Consider the following 25207-nt stretch of genomic DNA (forward strand, 5'->3'; position numbering starts at 1 on the left):
GATTGGAAGAATGCAACGGAGAATGCGTCAAAGATGACAATCAAGCATGTGACCAAATGACATTTGTCTGTAGATGTTTGTATGTTCAACTGTCTGTTATGTTCACTCTGTGTGTCAGTGTATTTATCCATCTGTGTGGACGTAACTTTGACAGGCAAACTCAACCCAAATCAATCGAGTATGATTAATAGCTTTGACAAACAATAAAATAAGATTAGAATAAGTCTTCTTTTCAGGATAATATATGTATAAATGTTGCTTGGTGGTAACTATATGCAAAGTCAAATTCGCTTGACATCTAAAACCAAAGAACAATTGTACAAATATTTGGGTTGATTTTAGCCTAAAGTTTTACTATATCTGGTTGTCTGATAAAGAATTTGTTCTCTTCAATGTAATTATTCTCTGATATCTAGTATTAGAGACATTTTCAAGTGTATACGGTCTAGTGCATTAATTTCATTCCCTATTATCTAAAAATGCTCATGAGAATGTCACTGCTGATAAGTTTGATGAAATAGTGGGCTATAAGGTGTGCACTGGGGCTTGTAATAGACCATGCCATGAGGTAATTTAGGACAAATGTATGCCTTTTTTTTGCTTCTGACCTCTCTCCCTTTCTTTCTCTCTTTCTTCAGGATTACAACAAATCAAGTACACAGAGTCTAAGTGACACTGGATACTCCTCAGATGGGATCTCGAGCTCTCATGGGGAGATTACAGGACAGATCCGGGAAGAAGCACTCAAGCTCAGTGGTGCTTCCATCCCCTCGGAAATCACCAAGCTAGAGAGCTCCATGAAGCCTCTACTAGAGTCAAAGATGTCAGATCAGAAACACAGGCCACATTCACTGTCTGTAGGACAGGGCCGGGACTACAATCCTGATGACGATGCAGCAAGGGAGGAGTCAGAAGATGACCTCAGTTGTAAGCTTCGCCATGATTATGTGGAGGACAGCAGTGAAAGTGGTCTGTCACCATTGCCAGTAAGACAGAAGAAGTCACATAAAGAATTAACAGATGAGGAATTCATGAGGAGGCAAATTCTGGAGATGAGTGCGGATGAAGAGGAGGTGGAAGAACACGGAAACCAGAAGACTAAAAGGGGACATAAAACTGGTGGAGAATTAAGCAAGGAAAGGCGACGACTCTCTCACCAGTCTAATAGTTTTGAGGAGGACACCAAGGCAACAGAGGTAAATGAAGAGGAAGATGTTGTAATGGCCGGTGGCCTTCGGCGTTTTAAGACCATTGAGCTGAATAACACCAACAGCTATAACCGAGACATGGAGCTCAGCACCGAACATGACCTACGAGAACCAGAGCTAGAGATGGAAAGTTTAACTGGTTCTCCTGAAGAGCGGTCCAAGGGAGAATATTCATCCACTCTACCTGCCACCACACCCAGCTACACCTCTGGAACATCCCCCACATCTGTGTCTTCCATGGAGGATGACAGTGACAGCAGCCCTAGTCGTAGAGCAAGACTAGAGGAGGCAAAGCAGCAGAGGAAGGCTCGACATCGGTCCCATGGGCCACTGCTGCCCACTATCGAAGACTCATCTGAGGAGGATGAGCTCAGAGAGGAGGAAGAACTACTTCGAGAACAGGAGCAGATGAGAGATCTAGAGCAACAGAGGATACGAAGTACTGCTCGAAAAACAAAGAGGGATAAAGAGGAGCTACGGGCACAGAGAAGACGGGAAAGATCCAAAACACCCCCCAGTAATCTCTCTCCTATTGAGGATGCATCGCCAACAGAGGAGCTGAGACAGGCTGCAGAGATGGAGGAGCTTCACAGATCGTCATGTTCTGAATACTCCCCATCTATGGATTCAGAAGCAGAGGGCTTTGAGATGATTGGTGGAAAGCTTTACAAAACAGGAAATGAATATAATCTTCCAACCTTCACATCACTCTACTCCCCTACAGAAAAGACATCAGCAATATCACCCTCTGATAAAACTCTAAAAAGTGCAGAGGAGGTCTATGAGGAGATGATGAAGAAAGCACAGCTCATGCAGAGGCAGAAAGGTGCCTCTCAGCCTGACAGTAAACATAATCTTGAAGCAGAAACTGTCTTGACCCCTGGCTCAAGCCCAACACAGGTTACTGCACCTATGACCTTCTCCACAACAGGGAGTGATCCAAGAATTCCAGGAATTCATGCAGCACAGCATCTATCAAAAGAAACGCAAAATAGGATGATGACACAGAGTGCCAAAATTGAAGGTGTTGTTGGAGTTGCCACAACCAAAGCCCAAGTCAGTCAGACTGCCACAACTCGACAGGCAGGTAGCACAGTGTCTGCTGGCAACAGAGCAGGCTCCCAGAGGCCAACACAGGCATCACCAGACCCTGGAGCGTCCTCCTTAACCTCCAAAGTCTTCTCCCTTTTCAAAGGTCCCAGCCCCCCAGTCTCCCCCAATGCTTCTCCAGCACAAAGCCCAACGCATACACCGTCCGTGAGATCCACTGGTGGTAGTGGCAGGCAGCTGCCATCTTTGCCTGGTGGTCCTACATCAGCTACATCATCCCATGGAGCTCAGGCACCTCAAAGGGCAATTTCGCCACGTCTTGCACGACAACAGTCCTCTCGAGATTCACCAGTGATGGTGATAACTCTAGGCTCAGATACAACCAGTCCTGCAAAGCCACTCACTGTAAATTCTTCCACTTCCCCTTTGTCATCACCAACACAGGTCAGTTGTAAAACCTTGTATAGCTCCCAGCCCTCTTCAACAAGTTCCCCAACATCACCACAAATGCATCCATCTTCGAAACATTCTTCACAGATGGCTCAAAATGTTGAAAAAGTTAATGTTGGTATTGGCATTATGACCACAACTGCACATAGTCGGGGATCTATGGAAAACATATCTCTGTGTAAAATCTCAAATATTCCAGGATCTTCAATGGTTGTGGGTCAGGTTCAAACACATCCAAGCTCTAACGTGGTGGATCTGAGAGCCCCAATGAGGTCTGCTCCAATTATAATGACAGATCAGGGCATGGACCTAACATCTCTTGCCTCTGATGCAAGGAGATACTCTTTAGGAGCAGAGCAGCCATCTGGTCGACACACAGCAGTGCAACCTCTTATTATGAACCTGAATGCACAAGAACAACCGTACATATCTGTATCAACACCGACTACAGTTAGCGTCACAGTTGCAGGTTCGATGTTCATGTCCCAACCCAAGCAACTAGTTGTTTATGGAGATCCTTTGCAAAACCGTGTGGATTTGGGGCAGGGTGTTGGATCAGCTGTGTGTTTAACCCAGATCAAGCCTCCAATTACTGACCCATCTATTCCCAAAATTGATGCCTGTCTGGAGAACCTGGGTATACAACAGCAACAACTGCAGTTACAGCAGCAGAAGCTCTTGCAGCAGCAACAGCTTCTTGAGCAGCAGCTCCAGCAGCACCATCAGCAATCCTCTTTTGCACGTTACAATTTAGCTAATCAGGTTCAGCCAATCCTAATGAAAAAAGACCTTGTAGTCAGCCAGACAAGCAGTGCCCAGCCTGCAGTGACTGCTAGTGCCATTCCTAGAGTATCCCCCTTGGCTCCACCATCAGTGTCTGGGGCTCCTGCTTCTAATGCGTCCCATGAGGTCTATGGTGGAGTTGCCTTAGAGCTAAAAAACAAGCCAACAGTAATGAACTTGTCCACTGGTAAGCCCCATGTCATGATGGTGCAACTTGATGAAAATAAACCATCACAGGGGGGCACAGTGACTCAACTGGTTAAGCAAGAGGAACCTCCCCCCCCTCCTCAGGTCTTGGATCTCACTGGACAGATCAAACCAGAAAACCAGGTGGCTTGTTGTGATGTTGTTTACAAATTGCCCTTTGCTGGTTCCTGTTCAGGGTCATTCACTCAGAAGCCTACAACAATGTCCTCAGATAAAACCCCCACCACTGAAAACTCTCAAGCAGCCCACGCTCCCCATCCACCACACTACAATGTCATCCAACAACAACAACAACAACAACAACAAACACAACAGCAGCCTCAAGCTACACAAGGAGTAACAGAGGAGCATAAACCATATCAACTGCCCGTAGACCCCTCAGGAAGAATTCAGCCCTCCATGTCTGATACTAATCTGCCCTCCATGACTGATGCTGGTCACTATCAGAGTAATGTTCAGGGGGGTCTGGCAGTAGATCTTAGCAGCATGAATCAGGCTTATGATGGTGGATACCTTGGTATTGGAGCGCAGTATGGATCTTACACAGACTTGCGTCACCAAGGAGATTTGACTGGTCCTTCATTACCCCTTCGCCGATATGGCTCCATGTCAAATATCAATTCTGACTACGCCTACAATTCACGTGACCAAACAGGACCACAGGACCCCAATCTGGCTCAGTATAGTGCAACCACTGCCAGGGAGATAAGTCGCATGTGTGCAGCCCTAAACTCTGTGGACCAGTTTGGAAGCCGGTATGGAAATAACCCTGAACTGGTACCATATGGGGCTGGAAGGGGTGGACCTTTAGCGAGGTTAAATCTCCAGCAAAGCTTAGCATCAATAAGAGCAAACCTACTTTATGGCCCAGATGGAAGACCAACAGCAAATGGCCAAACACTAACTAACTTAATAAATGCTAGGCAAGCAAGTATACGCGCCTTGTACCCTGCTGCTATGAGAGGAGGTGATGGCATGATATATTCCACCATTAACACTCCCATAGCCTCCACCTTGCCAATTACCACCCAGCCTTCCTCAGTCCTGCGTCCCATACCTAGAGGAATTTACAGACCATACCCCACAGGTGTAACTGCAGTACCATTGGCTAGCCTTACAAGGTTGCCTCAAGTGACTCCCAGAATGCCCCTGTCCACACAGGGACCATATTCCTACCCTACTCCAAACCAGTATCCTACTTCAGCCACACCATCAGGAAGTGTGCCTGAAGCAAGCAGCTTACACCAGGAAACTCCTGTGTACCTTGGAAAGCCTTTAACAACAGTTGCTGCTCCAACAGCTGCAACCGTTCCACCCACCCAACCTGCAGCACACCTAGGGGCACACAATGTACCAGCAACTGGTACGCCAACAATGGCAGATCAACAGACAGACCGCACTCAACTTACCTCACAGAGTGTTTCATCATTCTCTCAAGCTCAAGGCCAACCTCCAACTGTCCAGCCATTGCAATTTCAAATGCAGCCACACCAGTTACCTGCTCAAACTGAACCTTTATCTTTGACTCAAACCCAACCTCAAGTTCAACCCATCAGTCCACATCAACCATTAGTTCTGCCACAGGGTCAGCCCCAAGTGACACCCCACGGCACTGCCCTAGCACCGAGTTCCACACTTTCTCCTCCCATGGATGCCCAGAAAAGTAAGGAAGATGAAAGACTGAGTCAGCAACAAGAGCATGTGCTGCATCTAGAGCGAGAGCGAGTAGAACTGGAGAAATTAAGGCAGCTGCGCCTACACGAGGAGCTTGATAGAGATCGTATCGAGCTTCAGCGACACAGAGAAAAAGAACAACTAATCGTTCAGCGTGAAATTCATGAGCTGCAGTCAATCAAGCAGCAAGTCCTACACCAACAGCAGGCAGAGCGGGAGACGCAGCTCATTATGCAAAGAGAACAACTGGCCCAGCAGAGAATGCAGCTTGAACAAATTCAGTCTCTGCAGCACCAGCTCCAGCAGCAGTTGGAGGAGCAGAAAAGACAAAAGACGGCAGCGGTGGAGGCAGCAGCTGCTGCTGCAGCAGTGGAGACAGCCACCGCATCAGCAGTGGCGGCAGCAGCAGCCACATCTGCCCAGGGTGCTATACAAGGGGTAGTTGTTGGAGGAGGGCCCCCTCAAGGGTTCATTATTTGTGACCAGAGTGGTAGAGTTATTCAACAAGATGGACAGAGTGTTCAATTTTGGCAGGATGGACAAGTGGTACAAGCCATGGTGGCTGCTCGACCCATTCATAGTTCTGCCTCTGAAATGTCTTTGAGAAGCAGTGACAAACAGGCTGATTCCAAGACGATGAAAAAGCAGAATTCCATGCCTCGTCTGAGGGATGGCTCAGAGGACGACTCTGGGAAGAGGATTGCAGACAGCTGTGTGCAAACAGATGATGAAGATGGAGAAGACAGATTTATGAACAGGCGTAGGAGAACAAGGCGTATCGCCGACTGCAGTGTGCAGACTGATGAGGAGGACCAGGGAGAATGGGATCAGCAGCCAGTCAGGCGCAGGCGATCACGTGTTTCCAAGCACTCTGAGTCCAGCGGGGAGGCTAAATCAGAAGGGTCATCTAAAGTGGCTTCTGCAAGTATAGCTATTCAAACCACAAATGATTCGTCATGCCAAACAGAGCCCGACCAACTAAGCAGGATTTCACCTGCAATCCACGTTACCATGGCAGAGACCTCAAAGGTTGACCTATTACATTACATAGCAGCCCCTGAAAGGACCCACAAAGGAGAAAGTCTGGCCTGCCAGACAGAACCAGAGTCTCAGTCTCAGGGTGTGGTCGCCCCTCAGCTGAGTGTCCCTACAACTATTAGTCCGTACTCAACAACTCTGCATATTGTAGGTGCAAACACATCTGAACCAACTTCTCCTAGACACCAAGGAGTTGTTAAGTTTGAGAGGAGGAAACCAGACCCCTTGGAAATTGGCTATCAACAAACTGAGTCTCCATCTCGGCAGCCCCCCAAATCTCCGCAGGTGCTATACTCCCCTGTATCTCCATTGTCTCCTCATCGCATGCTGGAGACAACATTTGCCTCCCAGGAGAAACTTAACAAGGCCCATGTTACACCCCAGCAGAAGGCCTTTACTACTGAATCACCCCAACGTCACCAGACCCTACCAAGACCCATAAAAAGTGTGCAGCGCTCCATGTCGGATCCCAAGCCTCTAAGCCCCACATCAGAGGACCCTGCAAAGAACAGGTTCTCACCATATCATCAGCAAGCTTTGTCCAACAGTCAGGTATGAAAGCATCACTTTTTCTTTGAGCAGAAGTTAGTTTATCAAAATTTCTGAAGGCTTACAAAATGATAATGAATAGAATATAAAATATATATAGAGAAGAAATGTATAAAACGTATTCAGAATAAAGAATATGTTAGTAGAAATACAGCACGCCCTCACAGTCCAGAGTAGTTCCTTCAAATAAAATTACAGTGCATACTGCATAAACGCCTTAGGTCCCCCAGGGAGATATGAGTATATTGTTCAAATATATGTTTCAACATATATATTTTTACTACAAATATACATTGTTTTTTTATATCAAGAATACCATACACATTTGTTTACATGGGACAATATGCTGTATGTTATTGTAGGAACATAATGCATTGTTTATTTTTGATACATTATATATGCACATTACTGTATTAGAGGTCACACTGACACTATGTAGGATGTCCTAAAATGTGTCACAACTTTTGTGTCCAACTAATTTTTTACAATCAGAGCATACCAGTGCCAAACAATATATGATCCAATTAGCATGTAGAGAAGCATTAAATAGAAATAGAGTACTTACCCTAAATTAAGTTAGTATTTATCAATTAATTGTCAGAGACAAAAAACATGTAAATTAAAATGAATGCATGTTAATGCAAAATATGCTGTGTGTGGACATAGATGATCACACAGGATCTGGCATCAAGAAGGTGACAGAATGTTCTCATGAGAGCAGCTGGCCATGCCAGAAAACCTTTTCCCATCATCCGGTTCTACTGCATCTCCTCCCTTATCTTCCCTCTTTCTACTCCTTTAGCCCGTTTTACTCACTCTCTCTCTCTCTCTCTCTCTCTCTCTCTCTCTCTCTCTCTCTCTCTCTCTCTCTCTCTCTCTCTCTCTCACTCCCTTTCTGTCATGTCTTCTATATCAGGCAAACCCTTAAGAGTTGCTAGGGGGACATAGTATGTGTAGGAATCGTGGTGGTGATTTGCTCTCTTCCTGATTGTTAGCAGCTGGTCAAAGTAAATTTACATTGCTCTGCACTTAGACCAACATTTGTCTGAGAAGGAAACAGAATTCAGATTTCAGGCATTTGACACACTTTACTTATAATCTTTAGTGTTATTGATTCATACATGGTTTTCTTATGGATACTTATGGATCTACCCAACACAAGTATTTTGTAAGTATTAGACTAGCACAGATATATTTTTAAGTTGTGTCTTTATTTCTAGTTTATACAGTATGTTTGAATTTTCTTACCTGCATGCCATACAGAAATTAGTTTGGAGCAATGTGAAAAAGGGCCAGATATTGTGGATATTTGATCAAAGGAGTAGAGGGATAATTAACATATTTCTAAAAATACATTTGAATTAAATCAAACGACTCAAAACACAATTGCTTCATTAACATGATGTTTACATTTACTGAGCTGCTCAAACCCACATTCATTTGTTCAGTATTTAATTTTGATTTAGGATTATTCTGATATTCAAAGATGCTACATTTAGCAAATTAGATGTGAATTGATATCACAGAGATATATTTGAAATTTAATCCATTGCAGTAACATTTTTATAAATGTTACTTTTAGTAACAATTAACATGTTAATTGTTATTTTAGTACAACAATTAACATATTTAAATTGTACCCCTAAATGGTGTAACTTTGCAATATTATTATGTAATAGAGGCGCTTTGTGTTACTACAATGACTGCCACTACTATTCGTTTTACTTCAGATTGTTAATCAGGCATACAATGAAAAATGTCACATTGTGTCTTTGGCTTCAGTGAAACAACATTTTAATTGATATAATGAAATCAAACCATGTTAGTTGAACTACTGATGGAGCTAACGCCCCTGTAGTACATAAGCTAATTAACCAAGTAGTCTGACAACATATCAGGCTGGAGAGCTTTTCACTTAGGTCTAGGGATGAAGAAATGTGCAAACCCTCTGTGAGTACCCAGTGTACAGTAATGAGTCTAATTTACATAAACACATTCTGTTTATAGCTCAGTGTTTGCTGATGTGTCTCTGCCTTTCCAAGCAGATGGCCTCCCTGCAGCAGCAGCAGAACTCTCTGATGAGGAAAATAAAGAGGACTCTCCCTAGCCCTCCTCCAGAGGAGACTACGCTCCCCATTGTTACTCCAGCACAAATGTACAGCTCCCCTGGAATGCCCCAGAGGATCCTACCCAGACCTGCCCAGGGAGTCACCAAGGCTGGACTGCTGAGTGAACTGAAAGCTGTGGAACAAGAGTCGTCAAAGCTCCGAAAGCAGCAGGCTGAACTGGAGGAAGAAGAGAAAGAGATTGACGCCAAGCTACGTTACTTGGAGCTAGGCATCACCCAACGTAAGGAGACCATGGTGAAGGATAGGGAGAGGAGAGAGCTGGCTTACCTGAGATGTATGGGTGATGCTCGGGACTACATGTCGGACAGTGAGCTCAACAACCTCAGGATGGTAGCTGCAACAGGAACCTTTGATGGTAATGGTCTGCTGACAAGGCCCAGCACTGCACCATTGAGCCAATTCACTAATGATCTCAATGCAACCTCCCAGTATCCCTCAACCTCATCCTATATGTCTTATCCATATCCTCAAAGTCAGCCATCAACACAACAGCCAGGCTCTGCTTACCAACAGATAGGCTTCCAACCTCCTCAATACCCTTCATCCTCTGCACCCCAGCCAGGAACATTCCAGCCCCATCCCCCATCAGGCCCTGGCTACCAGAACCAGGGAACTTATTCCAATCGCATGTATGCCCAGCCCGCCTACCAGACAGACCTTGGCATGCAGCAGCCTGGTCATCAGGGCTTCCATCCTTCTGGTCAGCCAATGCCCAGCCAGACCCTTCCTTACCCCAGCCACAGCGCCTACCAACCTGGTCTCTCTTACCAGCCCCAAGCAGAGATCCTTACAGTCCATCAAAGACCACGTCAAACCTCTTTGGCTGACCTTGAGCAAAAACTCCCCACCAACTATGAAGTCATCAGCAACCCAGCAGTGTCAGTGGCCACATCAGCTCCAGATACCAACTTTGGCCCAGTCTACAACAATGCATATGGACAGTACCGCCCCCCGGAGCCCGGCTTGATTCACTCTGTGGACAGCCCCCCATCTGCTTATGCTTCTGATGGACTCTACACCTCTAACCTGGAGCAGAATATACCTAGGAACTATGTCATGATTGATGACATCAGTGAGTTGACAAAAGATAACACTAGCCAACCTACGGATGCTCTAGGCCATCCTGTGGGAGGGCGGTATCGCAATGAGAATGGTCCTGCACGTGGGAGTGCCTACAGTAGACCTGAAGATGAGCCCGTGGATGCTTATGGCAGGCCTAGTGGAACAACAGGTTACCAGAGTACAGTGGACAGTCGCACCAGCACCACAGTGAGTGGAGGCTCTTCCTATTACTATGATGATTATAAACACACATCAAGGAGCAACTCCAGTAGCCACAAACTTGCACCCAAGAATCTTGCCCCTGCTGTAGTCTCCTCTAAACGTAGTAAGCACAGGAAGCAGGGAATGGAGCAGAAGATTTCTAAATTCTCCCCTATTGAGGAAGCACGGGATGTGGAGTCTGACCTTGCCTCTTACACAATGACAACATCAACAGGAGGCAGCTGTACAGTTGTGTCAAGATCCAAGAAGCTTCAGGATGATGCCACCTATGGGATTAAGAAGAATGCATACGACCAGCAGAAATATTACGGCACCAGTCGTGATGGTCTTGAGGAGGAGGACCGCATGTACAGCTCTGGCAGGTCCAGGTCTACTGGATATGGTATGGACAAGATTTCCTCAAGAGATGCCACAGGACACAGAAGTAAATCCTACGAGAGGGATGCCATGGAGCGGTCTCAGAGAAGCAGCCGCAGTGGAAGACCTCCAATGCGCAGTCAGAATTCAGAAGAGGAGAGTCCAATCAGTCCTGTTGGGCAGCCTGTAGGCATGGAAAGTGGCTCCGGCATACCAGAAGCCCATGATGTGAGGAACCAGTATGGCTCCAGCCATTCGTTGCCAGATGTGCAGGACCATCACAAGAAGGACCTGCCTAGGAGTCATGTCTATAAACCAGATGACCCTTACCTCGTAGATGACATGCACTGTGCTGTTTCTGACAGTGAAGGTAACTGGTGCTGAATCATTTTTGCTGTGTGACATTTGTTCTTCCTACCTTTACCGTGTGCTGGAAAGGTACTGCATGCCAAGTGTGGAATGTTTAGAAGAGCGACATTATTTTGTTTGTCTTGTCTTTTACTATGGAATGTTCCCTGTGATGAATTAAGCCAATAATGCCTTTTTTAATATTTCTTTTTGCACGCATGCTTTTTAAATGCAAGATAATGTCTGTTGTTTTAAGTTTTTTTCTGTTGGATTCCTCAAAAATATGCATGGCTCTGGGATGTGGAGCATGTTTTCCCAGTTATTTTGAATGGCTTCAATCTGCATGCTACTCCTCTCACCACAAAAAACAATTGACTGATAATGTTTGTTTTGGTTTTAAAAGCCTATCATTTGAGCCAAGAGGAGACTGATTGGTTTGAGAAGCCACGGGAGGCTCGTTCTGATCGCTCAAGACATCATGGAGTTCACTCATCCACAGGGAGGCGTAGTAAACACACCTACCATGATTATGACGAACCTCCAGAGGAATACAGTAACCAGGATGAGTACAACCAACAACGCCACCCCTCCTCCACAACATCACGGGATCACCGTCATCATGGCGGCAACACTGGCAGACACAGCTCTTCTCGCCACACCTCAGAGGATCCCAGGTCGACACGTTCTTCCAGAACACACCCCAAAGACCCATCTGTTCGCTCTGATGGCAGAGGCTCCTCGTCTACACAAAGAAGGAGTGGTCCAGACTCCCGTTCTGCCCAGGGAAGCCCCCGAAACTCAGGCGACTTCTCTCGAGACGCAGCCTCTGGTCATCATCACGGCACAGGTGGACGGAGCCAGAGACCCCAAGGAGATCGCACAACACCCAGGAGGCAGGAGCCCTCTGCAGCAGGGCCTAAACCACAGCAGCAGCAGCAGCAGCAGCAGCAGCCGCAGCAGCAGCAGCAGCCCTCTCAGGGCCATGCTGGGCAGCAGCGGTCAGGTGGTCAGGGCCAGTCTGGGAGACATCCAGGCTCTGAACCACTTGATGGTACCCAGCAGGCCCAGCAGCAGCATCAGCAGAGTGCGCAACAGCAGCAGCAGCAACCTCTGCAGCACAGCCAAACCCCTCAGAGCAGCCAGCCTATAACAACCACAGCAGGAGCTGGACCGGCACAGCCCCAACCCAAATCTGGCCAAGCCCCACCACAGGGAAGACAGCCAGGTGTAGGGTCTGTAGCAGGGCCACCAGCTACCACTGCGGTGAGTAGACCTAAGCTTGGTTTTAATGTAATACATTAACTGTTTCTATCTTCTGTTATTAAGGATGTGCTACTTGATCACAAAACCTGTATTATGTTATTTTCCTAATGCAAGAGGCTAGTTGTGATGTTAGAAAACAAGTTTAGTCATAAAATGGCACTGTGTCCTTTTTAACCTTCAAAAAACACTTTAAATGTCACAAAAACCAACGGCTGTTGGTTTTATGCTTTGGGATTGTGTGAGAACAATCTGACTCACTCAACAAAGACACTTCTAGTGGATAGTGAGCATTATGTAAACTAAACACAGACAGAAGTGGGAAAGAGAAAATGACATAGAATAAAGAGCATAGAATAAGAAACATTTTGATTAACTATAGTATACATTTAACTATATAAGATTATATTTCAAATGGGATTACATTTAAAACATAGTCGAGATTAAATGCATGGTAGCAATTTATACTCAATATTTGTCTCTGTTCTGTTTGACAGGCAAAAATGGATGCTACACCTGCAGCAGCAGCAGCGACAGTAATGAAACCTACAGCAGCAGCCCCAACAGCACCTCAACCTACCAAAATAGCTACACCTCCTCTTACAGGCATTGGTCAGTTCCAACATTACCATAAACCACTCAGTAACCACAGGCAAACAATGACATATGTGATGGTTATGTTGTTTGTTGTTTGCAGGCTCCAAGGCCCCGCCTGTTGGGATCGGTAGTAAACCCGTAGGTATAGGCAGCGCCACAGCAGGACAGCCACCTGCTGAAGGGGAAAATGTTCTCACTAAAATCCTGCAAGGAGGAGCAGCAGAGCAAGCGGGGAAACTGGGCGATGGTACAGTCATGAATAAATAAATGTTTAAGAAACTTAAATGCAGCTTATCTTCAGGTGTAGCAAATGTTTAATCCACTGTGATTTAGCTTTAGTTTTATAGTAAGAGTATATTAATTCAGTGAGATACTGGAATTCCTTGAATGGGTATATCGCTGTTTGGGTTAGGTTGTTTTCTGATAATCGCCTCCTTCTCTTTGTCATTCTCGTAGCTTTGTCTGGCTTCGGGAAGAAGTTCACTTCATTATGGTGAACTGGAGAGAGGAGGGTAAGTGTATTCAAGTTGTTTTTAACGAAAGTTACAGGCATGTGCAACTCCAAATGTTTAGAGGGATGGGCTTATCAACATAAATTAGGAAATTCTTCTTTGCACTAACTAATGGGTGTTTGGGAAATGATCATGTTTATGCTTATTGCTTCACTTGTTTATTTTGAATCAACTGTGCTTTTCTTTCAGGGTATGCAGAGTTGAAATGAGATGGATTGGTAGCTTTGTACTTGAAAAACCTATGAAACTGCAATAAATAAATTTCACATTACAGAAGAAATAGAGGAAGAGAGATCCTGAGTGCATCAGTGAGTATCTCATTAGTATCTCATCATCATGTCTTTAGGATAAATATTGTGTCACCTGCTCCACTAAGCAAGTGAAAACAACAATGTTGTAGAAAACTATTTAAAAATGCAGTGTATGTTTATTCACTTTTGTGACAATTCTGTTGTGTAAAACAAAAGCAGTGATGCACTGTTAAACTATTAATTGCTGGTGATATTTAACGTTTTAGCTTGTTAGTTTTAGTCTACAAACTGTGAAAACATAGAATGCTGTCATGCTTTGATTAATTGATTAAGTGTTTTATCAGCTGGATATTTACATAGATTAGCATAGTCCGTATCTGTATAATGATACGACTCAAGCGAAGGTATGACTGATTAAAGTCTGTGATTGTATATCCTGACTGATCCGTTGTACCTTTCCCTTACCTCAAATTACTGAACAGAGCTGGAATCAAAGGATGCCTTGTCAGCACTGAATTCCCCAGACATGGGCACACGGCTGAAGTGAATTAAATAAAGGTGATTGCTTCGTCAGCACAGTGTTACAAGACATGAGTAGAGGGCTGAAGAGGCCTGAGAGTAAGTGGATGCCTTGACAGAACTACAGTCCCAGAATGATGATTGTGGAGACGTCTGATGCCTCATTGGACCAATGGTAAGTAACTAGAGTCATTCACATACATGTGTGTGCTCATGTAGGTGTGTTTCTGATGCTGGATTATGGGCTGATTGATTTTAGTTTTGTTGTTAGTTTTGCTTTGGTTGGCTTCAGCGCTTTATTTCATTGATTCACTGCTATGTCAGGTCAGGTTATTAAAGTCAAACACATTTGAACGGTCTGCTGCAGAAGTGTGAGGGCAAGACCAAGGGAGGTCAGCACTAGTATGGTTTACCCTCTGACTCCGCGCATGCCCAATAATCTGGGCCAAGCACACTGGGCTATAATTAGCCTGAGAAGGCTAACTGTGGCTTTGCTTTAATGTCACACGCAAAGACACACAGAGACAAGAGCCCATGCAGACACACAGAATCATGACTCATGGTAAGCGTCACTCATTACATGGTAGAATGAGCTAACAAACTAATTCTGCTCAATGGAGCAGAACTGCAGAAGCGCAAATAAAGCTGATTTCAAGGCACTTTATTTAGCGTCTGTCACAACACATGCTGTGACTTGCACAGGATGAAGTTGTGGCTCATTTGAGTGAAGGTCTATCATTCAGCTGTTATGATGTCTATGTTGACTTGAGTTAATATCAGTAGCTGTGTCGAGTCATATTTGTGTCTGTGGCCAGTCTCAGGCTTCAGTGGAGGGAATGTGGAGATAAACCAGCGTCAGTGCTGCTCTGAGCAGCAGGCCAGCCTGCTCAGCCCTGTGGATTACTGCCGATACCAGCAGGGCTGTGATTGGCTGGAGTCTCACGGGAAGTAAAGGAAAATAGGCTGGCACGTAAAAACTGAAACTTAAACATTGCAGAACGTTTCTGTCTATGTCGTTGCTCTCTAAAGGCCATTGAAAACATGCCGAATTTTTAGAGGCTCAGATTATTTATGTATATATATATATTATTATTATTTATTTTTTGTAAATAAAATGTTGTTGGTTGTTGCATTAATTTTTGTGGTTTGGAGAATTTCATATTGTGCAATTAATTCATTTCTGTTGACATTCACATCTTCACTGTCTTTCTTTCAGGAGGACATCAACGGTCAATAATGAGGATGTGGAGGAGAGAAGAGGAAGAGAGGAAGTCCTTCTCCTAGAGAAAGCTTCCTGGGTTCTGTGTGACAGTAAAAGGCCCGCTGGCTGAGGCACCTGGAAATTCAGCGTGTCAGGCCGTGCGTGTCTCTTCTTTCGAACAGCTCAATAAAGGAAATCTCCCAGCGCCCTCTACAGGAATTCTAATGGAACACCACTCGTGTCTGAGGAGTGCACATCTGGCAAGGATATTGATTCTACATTGACGTCTTCATAGCCTTTTCATGCAAAATACAGTGAAAAAAAGAATAAGATAGATTTTCATAGGTTTTCCTTGTATCAAAGATACTGATATCAGCCCACAATGACTCCACATACCTGGAGTAGACAAGGTGTATCACGGCCATGACAACCAACTAGACAACTCCACTACGATCCTTGAATGCTTGGTTTCTCTGATCTCTACAGTACATTCCAGTATAGGGTATTTGACCCTTTATTTGAATGTGTTTTTATTTCTCCTCTTTTTTTGTTTTGATGTCTACAGAATGCATTGTATAAATGTGGACATGAGAATGCACGCACAAATATTTGAAAAACTGAAAAAAGAAAGCCCATATTAATACTTTTTCACCACCTATGAGATGCCACTCGTCGTCAGCTGTAGGTTTTTAGGGAAGAGAAGTACTACCAGTGTGCCCACAAGTGTGAGATTCACACAGATGAGAGGACCAAATGAAAGAGTGGCCACGGCTCTTAATTAGCCATTGCAAAGCCATCGTTGTAGTCTGCCCCAGGCTGACTACGACGCTCTGAGGCTGACCATAAAAAGGATAAAGCCTCAGAGGGGACTTTATCCTTTTTATTGATTTGTCTCATCTTTTAGTTTCTTTTCATTTTTGCCTGATATTCACGGAATGGAAGAGCCTTATTAGTACATGTTTTTACTTGTATACCTCATATGTTTTAAAATGTCCAAGTCATCATGCATTTCTTTTTACACAACTGTATACTATTGTATGTACATAAACAAACCAGAGATCTAATTATGTAAATTTGTCATTTGTGTATGTATGGAATCACTCTCCAGTGACTTTTTGTTGTTCTGTGTTTTTCTTTGGTAAAACTTTCTATTTTTCACTTTTTATTTGTTTGAATCTGTTTTCTTGCATCAAATAATTTGCTTGTTGATTTTTTAAAAGCAATAGCATGCAGAAAATGGTATATAGCACAATCGTATAAATGTTGTTTAAATCAGTGATGGGAAATATCAAACACTTCTGTCGATAAATCGCCGTAATACAATTTGTCAGAGGGTTTACAACTACAGTACCGTGTTCATACGTGCATGTTATGTGCAGATGCATAAGAGCATGCAGACTGGTACTCACACACTCACACAGACAGTCTCTCTCTCTCTCTCTCTCTCTCTCTCTCTCTCTCTCTCTCTCTCTCTCTCTCTCTAACTCCTGCAAACACATATGCACACACACATACTTTACACATCACACACTTTGCACTCTTGTTACACTTCAGAGCCAAGGTTAATTGTGTTCTCCACCGAATAGAGATGTTAACTTCCTGCTGAGATTAATGAGGTTACCAATTCACCAACAAGATGATCTCACTAACAAGCTGGGCCCACTGCCTATATTTGTGCAAAGTCACACACGCACACATACACGTGCATAACAGATATAGGAGCGGATGAAAGCAATTATCAATTAAAATGTTCTATGCAATGACTCATTTTGAACCTGGAAGTGATTCTGCCTAAAACAGTTTATTATCATCACTGTATTCACAAGAAAACAACAGAATTATGAACTAAGAAAGTAAAAAAAAAAAAAAAAAAAAAGGTCATGAAAATGTTTTTACTTAGCAACTTGTCTGTACGAATTTGAATATTGAATATTGAACTAGAATTGTTTTTATTTTCGTGGCATGTTTTGACCCCTCACTCCCCACACGGGGACTTGTTGCCAAAGGGTAAACTGTGTAGACTGTCGGTTTTGAATGTCCACCATCATGTTGCTTTGAAGCATGGGTTTGCTTGGCTTTGTCTGGCTGTTTGTAAGCCTTCATTCAGTTTTTGTGCGTTTTGGCTGACCTGGGCTCCTCAGTGTTTGGCTTGCAGTGGCTGTCCGTGCTGCTATAAACCTGTGATACAGATGGTCAGCACTTATCATTAATACTTGTCAATGTATATATTGGGTGTCAGTATAACCTGTGGGGTGAATGGAATGCTTCTATCGGATATTTCATTGTTGATTAAACCACTCAGCAGCCAAGACATTGGAAAGGTGCATGATTAGAGCTTATATTCTTGGAAGTTGTACCTGAGTAAAAAAAGGCTACGGCATGATTTCACCGAGGTTTGCCTGACGAATCTTGACTTTCACAGGCCAATGTAGAGAATATTGATGAGTAAAATGTCCAGCCAGTCATTCACAAATCAGGGCATGTCAATTTGGAAGCACAAGCCTGACTGGCAGCACTCGCTGCCCGATGAACCGTATAAATACGGAGGTTGCGTAACAGTGCCTCCAACTTAACAGAGTGAGATCTATGTCAAAAGCGAGTTGGAAATGCTATCTGGTCAAGATGAAGTGCACGAGACAAAACAGCCTCCGATGCAGCTGTCCATTTGACAGAAAGGCAGAGAGAAACACATTCTTACATACACATGTAAATACAAATTCATTCTTCTGTACAGCTTTTGAGTTCTGAGTACGGCTGTCATGTGCATCCCCATGCCGTATTTGCTGCCAACTTTTGTGTATAAAAAGAATATTTACTACCACAATAATGAGGATGATGGTAAAACTAATGATGATGATGATTATTATTATTGCATAAGCATAATGTATGTGGCTGACTTGTATTGACTGTTTACAACAGTGGAACAAAACTTGTATTCAGAAACATATCCAGTCTGTGTATAGTTTCTATACATATTGTGCTTGTAAAACAAGAAGAAAGAAACCTCCTCAGCAACTGCCGAGTGGAAAGCCTTTGTCAGAATATCAGGAGGTCTTCAATTTGATGGATATGATCTGCAGGGGTATGAGGGAAAAGGGAAGCAAAAAAAATGAAACAAAAAATCTGGAAAATGTCATTCACTGTTGTAAGTGCAATGGGCAAAACGTCAGTCGTGTATCCATTGTGAAACCTTGTGTTCTATTCAGTGTATTCCTGTAAACAGAGTAAATTTTGGTGCATCATGTCAAGTAATGTGATTAATGAAAATATTGACCCTGGAATTTCCATACAGAGAGAAGAATAAAAAGAAAAGGAATATATTGTGGTTATTGTCTTCAGTCTGTGTGTGTGTGTGTGTGTGTGTGTGTGTGTGTGTGTGTGTGTGTGTGTGTGTGTGTGTGTGTGTGTGTGTGTGTGTGTGTGTGTGTGTGTGTGTGCGTGTGTGTGTGTGCGTGTGTGTGTGTGTGTGACCTATTTCCTTGCAGTGCTGATTGAGACACTTTGTAAGATGAGTAGTAGACAGACAGGAAAGGGAGAGAGGGAGAGGGGACGACCAGCAGCACAGGGCTGTGGCTGGCCATTGGGATAAGGACACAGCTTACACGGGGGACCCGCTCCACCAGGTGAGCCATCCAGTCGCCCCGTAAAGTTTTTCCTGAACCTGAAGTGGTTTTGTTTGAATTCACAACGTTAAATCCCATATTAATGTCCAGTGATGTGACTGTGATGTCAAGGGCTCTGACAAAACAAGTTGGAATAAGAGTGTGTTGAAAATCAATATGGTTGCCCTCAGAAATGGGAACTATGTGGTCCGATGACTTATTTTATGCCCCAGTTCATTTGAAGGGTGAGACTTGATGTCACATGAGGATTATTCTTGAAATTGAAGTTGATATTGTTGTATTCAGGGTTGCTTGAGTGACAATAATGGATTCCATCTCTCCTCTTTTGACTTATCAAAGATGTGTGCTTATATGTCTAGATATGTATATTCCTCATGTCAATGGGATGCATGTTGTTTTTTTCTATCATGAATTAATTAATTCACCACTCCTTCATGAAGAGAACTTACACTACTGCTGACACAGCAGTGCAGCTCTGGTATCGATTCACCAGCGGACTGAACCCACAACTTGTCGTGACCCTATATTGTGTTTCAACGGTGCTACTCTGCTGTAACAAAGTTGAATGGGCCACCAGATTACAATGAACCCATTCTACAGCTCCCCTCTCCCTCAGCGTAAAGCAGTAAAACAGTCACATCTGCAGATCTTGGCTGCCCTCATCTGGTACAAAATTGGAAGCAGCCTTATATTTACCTCTGCTAAGAAAAAAAAGATTAAATTATTTTTTACATTTACTTGAAAAGTGCATTTAAATAGTAAGTTTGACTGTTTAGTGTCACATTCCATACTGTACTGTAGCAGTGCAGTTACAGTTATGACCTCGTTTGCAGCTGGAGTTACTTTGATTGGCAGATTCTTGATTTCATCAAGAAAGAAGTTAGTGTTTAGTTTGGTGGAAAGGTTCTGGCAAACATTATTAAGTAATGAATATTCAGGTTGTTTACGTCATTTAGTTGTGTGAGTCAATAATATTTCACTAACAAGGACCACGCCAATAACAGTATGAGTTTCGAGAGGTTTATTGCATAATGGAATGATTGTTAGATTAGGAAGCGGAAGGGGTAAAGGGTAGAGGGATGATGGGATGTGGGGTAGGGATGAAGAGATGAAGGGATGTGGGGTAGGGGTTGAGGTAGAGGGATGTAGGGTAGGGGTCGAGGAAGAGGGATGAAGGGGTGTAGGGTAGGGATGCAGAGATGAAGGGATGTAAGGAAGAAGAAATGAGGAGGGTTTGTAGAAAGGAGGTTAGGCGATCGATGGGGGACTGTTGGTGTCCGGTGGCTGGCAAGAACAGGGGGAATGGAGATGTTAGGATGGGGGCTATCTCTTCAGAAGCTCTGGCGGTGCAGAGTCCCCTGTCGTTCCTGTAATCCTGCAAGAGAGGGAGAAAATAGGAAAACAAAACGGGGTTGGGGGGAGGGATGAGAGAATAGAGTCGAAGAGGAAGTGAACGGGTTCGTTGAGCTTAAATACTTGTGCGGGGGAAATGAGCCGTGTTCTGGGCGCGGTCCCGTTCCTGAACAAAGTTTATAAAACTACATTTGTATCAGCATTTTGTCTGAATGGCAAAGTGAGAAAATCTAAATAATACAACCAAGTGTAAGAATTTGTGTTATGCAAAACAGGATGACCCTGAATTTAAGTGCTACGTCCTTAATGCTAATCCTGAATTTGAAGTGGTCAATTATAATTGCATGGTCCACATATTCAAAAACACTAAAATGGGAAAAGCTTAATCTGACCTTTTACCCAATTTTGCAGCTAAAAGAAGGTCACTGGTTCCTTAATGAGGTCAGTGGCTGTACTATGATCTGATCTGAATCATAAAAGCTTGACAGATCTCCACAGTCGAAGATATGAGCTGAATCTTGGAGAGGAAGATGTGTTTGTTGTAATTTCAAAGATCTAGGCTCTTCTTTTTTTTTTACATGTGAGGTTGAACTGCGAGAAACCAAATGGAAAGTGAGAGAGTGATTGACCCAGCTGAGCCATACCGTAACCTATTGCACCAAAGACTTCTGCTCGCAGTTTTCAAATGAAGCAAGCGTGGACTTCATACAAGATATATTTTTTGATAAAGATGATTAAGACATAGGTCCACAAAGGTTAAAACACCACTAAAATTTCTCAATTAACTGATATGACCCATCAATGAGAGCGTTGTGAAGCCGTAAGTGCTCAATCTTTGCTCTAACAAGGATTTATTGCTGGGCCCAGCAGCCAACTCTCCAGCACTGGTGTCTCACCTTTTTTTCCCTTCAGGTGGCTCTAATGGAGCGTATTTAACTTCACAATGATACATAAAAGTGCTGAGCGACCCTCATCATAAACTGTTGGAGGTCACTTACTCTATATTACTTAATAGACATTTTTCTGTTTCTGTTTTGTCTTTCGCAGCAGTGGTCTTATGGGCTGAGCCAGCTCTGTCCGATCTCCCACATCAGAGCAGGTGGCTGCTTGTATACAGCAGGTTGATTAATGGTTTGTCATTATTGTCTTCAGATATAGGTCACTTCACCTAGACGTCCTCTTATTAGAGGCATAATTGTAAGTCAGTGAACTATAATTGTGACGCTTGCATTTATCCAGTTCCTGAAAGCCATGACAGGAGCATCGACCTCTGAGGATTAACCAGTTATTTCCATCAGCAATGACCTCAAAGGAGCATTTTGTGACTCAACCTCGAGTGATGGGAAGTGTGACACAGAGGTTGAAGAACTGTGGAAGCAGAGAGTGACTCATTCTACAAATAAATTATTAAATGTCATTGCTACGGCCAAAGTGCGCTCACACATTACCGTAATTGAGCCTTTTTGTTAGAATTAAGCTGATGGGAGAACTGGCTGCTCAGGTTTTCTTCGTTCACCTGTCACTCTCTTGGTCTTAATCTGCTTGCTTGCCAGTCCCACGGACTGCATAATCAATACACAACACTTTAATAATGAAACAATCCTTTTCCAGGTATTTATGCTTTTTAAAGGGTTTTCTTGTGGGCCATAGATGAATAGTCTAAAATCACATGTCTTAGAAAAAGACAAATAACTAGTTTCACTGATTTCCTTGTGAGCTTAATTAAGACATAGTGAACTGTATCCCTTGATGTAAGCTGATATTAATGTATAGGCCATAGACTGTATTTAAACTCTTGCTGGCAACAGAAAAAAATGTGGTTTGGTTTTAGTGCGATTGGAATTTATATTATTCTGGATTAATGATGGCATAAAACACCCTCGGTTGTTGCTGTTATTACCATTAATAAACCATTTAAGGCCAACGGCTGAAACAACAGTTTTAAATGGTGTTTTAAGAGGGACCGCTCAAGCTCCCAACATCTAGAGAAAACACAATATGCATGCTCAATGAATTGCCTATGAATGTGGATGGAAAAAATGTGATACCATGTGACTGATTGCTTATTGCCATACTGCAATTTCATCAGCTGTTCGCCAAGCAACGTTGTCGTCATTTGCTCGTTGACAGAATTTAGAACGTTATGGTTTTAAAGAAGTTAGTTGTGGTCACCGGAATGAACAATGTGGATTATCGGCTAGTGGACAAGTTTCGAAGAATTGACAGCGCTGTTAAATGAGCAGTTGACAGCAAACTAAGGAGAACAGGTATGTAACGTCACGTTACTCAGTCCGACGATCAGTTTGGTTTCTAGGTCATTTCTTGTTTTTGCCACTGTGATGAGAGTTGGAAGATCTGTATTTCCTGTATAAAACAAACAATTCACGTACCGTCAACACAATTATCACTAAAGTAGACACTTACTGATTTGGGAGGATAATGAAGCATGCACAGTGTGCCCGAGGAGGACCTGTAGTTAAAACAAAACAAAAAAGGGAGCTGTGATTCCAGTATGTGGGTAATTCTTGTATTGCAGTTTTATTTTATTTTATTCTATTTTATGTTACTGAGGTTTTGTGGATTGTGCATAAAACTACTTTAACCTATTGAAACGTTTTGTACACTCATGGTACCCAGAGGAGGACATTCTTATAATAATTATTTATATGCTTTCTTCAGGAGCATGGACCTTCTACTCACCTGAAGTGAAATCTAAATTGGAAGAGCAAGAAAATGGACATTTCTGGCAGCGCAGCATTGACCACATGGCTGCTCCGGCAGGCTGGAACATATTGCAGGTCAAATTGTGAGAGGAAAAGGAAGCCAAGGCTCGACATGGCCTCTAATGCCCTGCAAGATCCAAGCAAAGCTTACAAACCGCCACTATCATTCTGGCTGTAACTGGGATCTCATTATGAAGTAGAACATAGTATTCAATAAACTGGAGCACAAAGGGCTTCTTACTGTACCCATTTCCCCTCTTTCCTGTTCATATAACCCAGTGGCGAGCCGTGTATGTTATACCTGGGCCTTCAGTGCTGTCCTACTACGGTTGAACCACCTCCTAATAACTTGCATGATGGGATGCTTCGTCATTAACAGGCAATTCATATAGTCAAAATGAATATAATTAACACAATGACAAGAACAAACTCACAAGAACCAGTCACATATATTTATATGACAACAAAGCAGGTAGAATAACATAAAACAAATAACACGATTCAACAGGCCTCTGCACATTCCAGCAAAACTGCGGCGCTAAAACACGCATTCCCCCACACACTCTAGGGCACGGGCCATTCAAATATTATTCACATCAGAGGGAACAATATTAACCATATCATAAAAACGACACAATATATAAATTAACACAGTAGTAAGGCTACTATTGTGGACGTAAAAAAACAAAAGTAGTTAACTTATCAAAGCTGCCTATCACTATTTAAAGACAAAGTCCATCCTCCTTTCTTTGATTACAAAGAGTTTAATTCCACGGTTGTACATAACATCGGTGCGGTTCAGTTCCAGCGAGAGGTCTTTCTCCATTCATGGACGCCACGTTGTATTTCTTGAATACGTTTTAATGCGTTTGAGTGCTGAAAATGTCTGCTTGACAGAGGCAGTAGATATTGGGATTGTCAACGCTAAAAATTAAATGTCACGTAAAAACTTCTTGCATATCTTTAAACTTTAACTCTTACTGCTACAAAGTTCTGCTAGCTAGTTTCACAACAGTCAGACTAGCCCACTGACCAATCAAGCCGCACGTTAATGCTGACGTACTTGTAGGCCAGCTAGCAGCTCTGGCATGTCAAAGAATACACCCAACATGTCAAACTAAAGATCTGATTGGTTGAAGACTATGACAATCAACAATATTGTCCCCATTTACTTAAACTGCACAGGGATTCACTTGTAATTCTGAAGGTCTTTTACTTAGAGACAGCATAGGGGCGAAATCTGATTGGATAAAAGCTCTACTTAAAACAAGCTACGCTGGAAGCAGAGCAACTGAGGACGAGAGTAGCTGTGTAATGAGAAAATAAGATAATGGGAAAAAAATATTTAAAATACATGTTGTGTATTTATGAAAAGTATTAAATTATAAAATAGCTATAACTTTGGGATTCTGTCTAGGCCAGCAGAGAAGGCCGTGCTGGCCCTAACGGCCCACCACTGATTATTATAACCTTGTATGTGTGCATGGGAGGGAAAGAAAGAAGGGATGCTGTTTGTTTGTGTTCGGGACACAGAAATGCTGATGCCTCTCCTTTGGGCCCTGTCAAGCACACTTAGCGTCAGTGTTTACAATGCAAAATGGGAGAAAGTCCCCGTAATTCCCAGAGGCCTGAAGGCAGGTGAGAGCAGGAGGAAGACGAGAGCCATTGGGGCATTGTTTTAGTTTTTAAAAAGCCTGCGAGTCTGGCTGTTCAAACACTTCTGAAGGACGTACTCACCTCATGGTGAAGTCAGTGTGTGATGTCATGAGTTTAGATAGATTCATGCTGCGACAGAAGTTCCTCTGTCAGCTGCTCACTGGATCTGTGGTTACCCTCAAGCAAATCTGATTTAATGTTGGCAGTCTGAACACTGGAGAGGAGCGGGTTCACTGTTTTATAAAAGACACAATAATGCGTCACTGCTTTACTTGTTGTGTTATTCTTTCAACTGTTTCATTTAAAACCAGGCTACCTGTCCCAGTTCTGTTTTGCTTTGACGTCAAACCAGATGAAATAGCTTCACAGTTTGGGAAATACTCGTATTTGCGTTCTTGACGAGAGTTAGATGAGAAGATTAATAACAATCTCACG

The 25207-nt window shown here is 43.3% G+C and overlaps 1 protein-coding gene across 1 annotated transcript in view; it reads left to right on the forward strand.

Moving 5' to 3' along the window:
- Positions 1-13431, forward strand: part of bsnb (bassoon (presynaptic cytomatrix protein) b) — a gene marked incomplete at both ends in the record, with an annotated part of 54435 nt that extends 41004 nt beyond the window's left edge. The window contains 6 exons of the mRNA XM_079184249.1: positions 639-6962; positions 9005-11099; positions 11481-12340; positions 12835-12949; positions 13035-13181; positions 13391-13431. Of these exons, the coding sequence (XP_079040375.1) occupies positions 639-6962; positions 9005-11099; positions 11481-12340; positions 12835-12949; positions 13035-13181; positions 13391-13431 (9582 nt within the window). The remainder of the gene's footprint in view (positions 1-638; positions 6963-9004; positions 11100-11480; positions 12341-12834; positions 12950-13034; positions 13182-13390) is intronic.
- Positions 13432-25207: the final 11776 nt, after the last annotated feature.

Source organism: Pholis gunnellus, assembly GCF_910591455.1.
Source record: "Pholis gunnellus genome assembly, chromosome: 3".
Classification (NCBI taxonomy): Eukaryota; Metazoa; Chordata; class Actinopteri; order Perciformes; family Pholidae; genus Pholis; species Pholis gunnellus.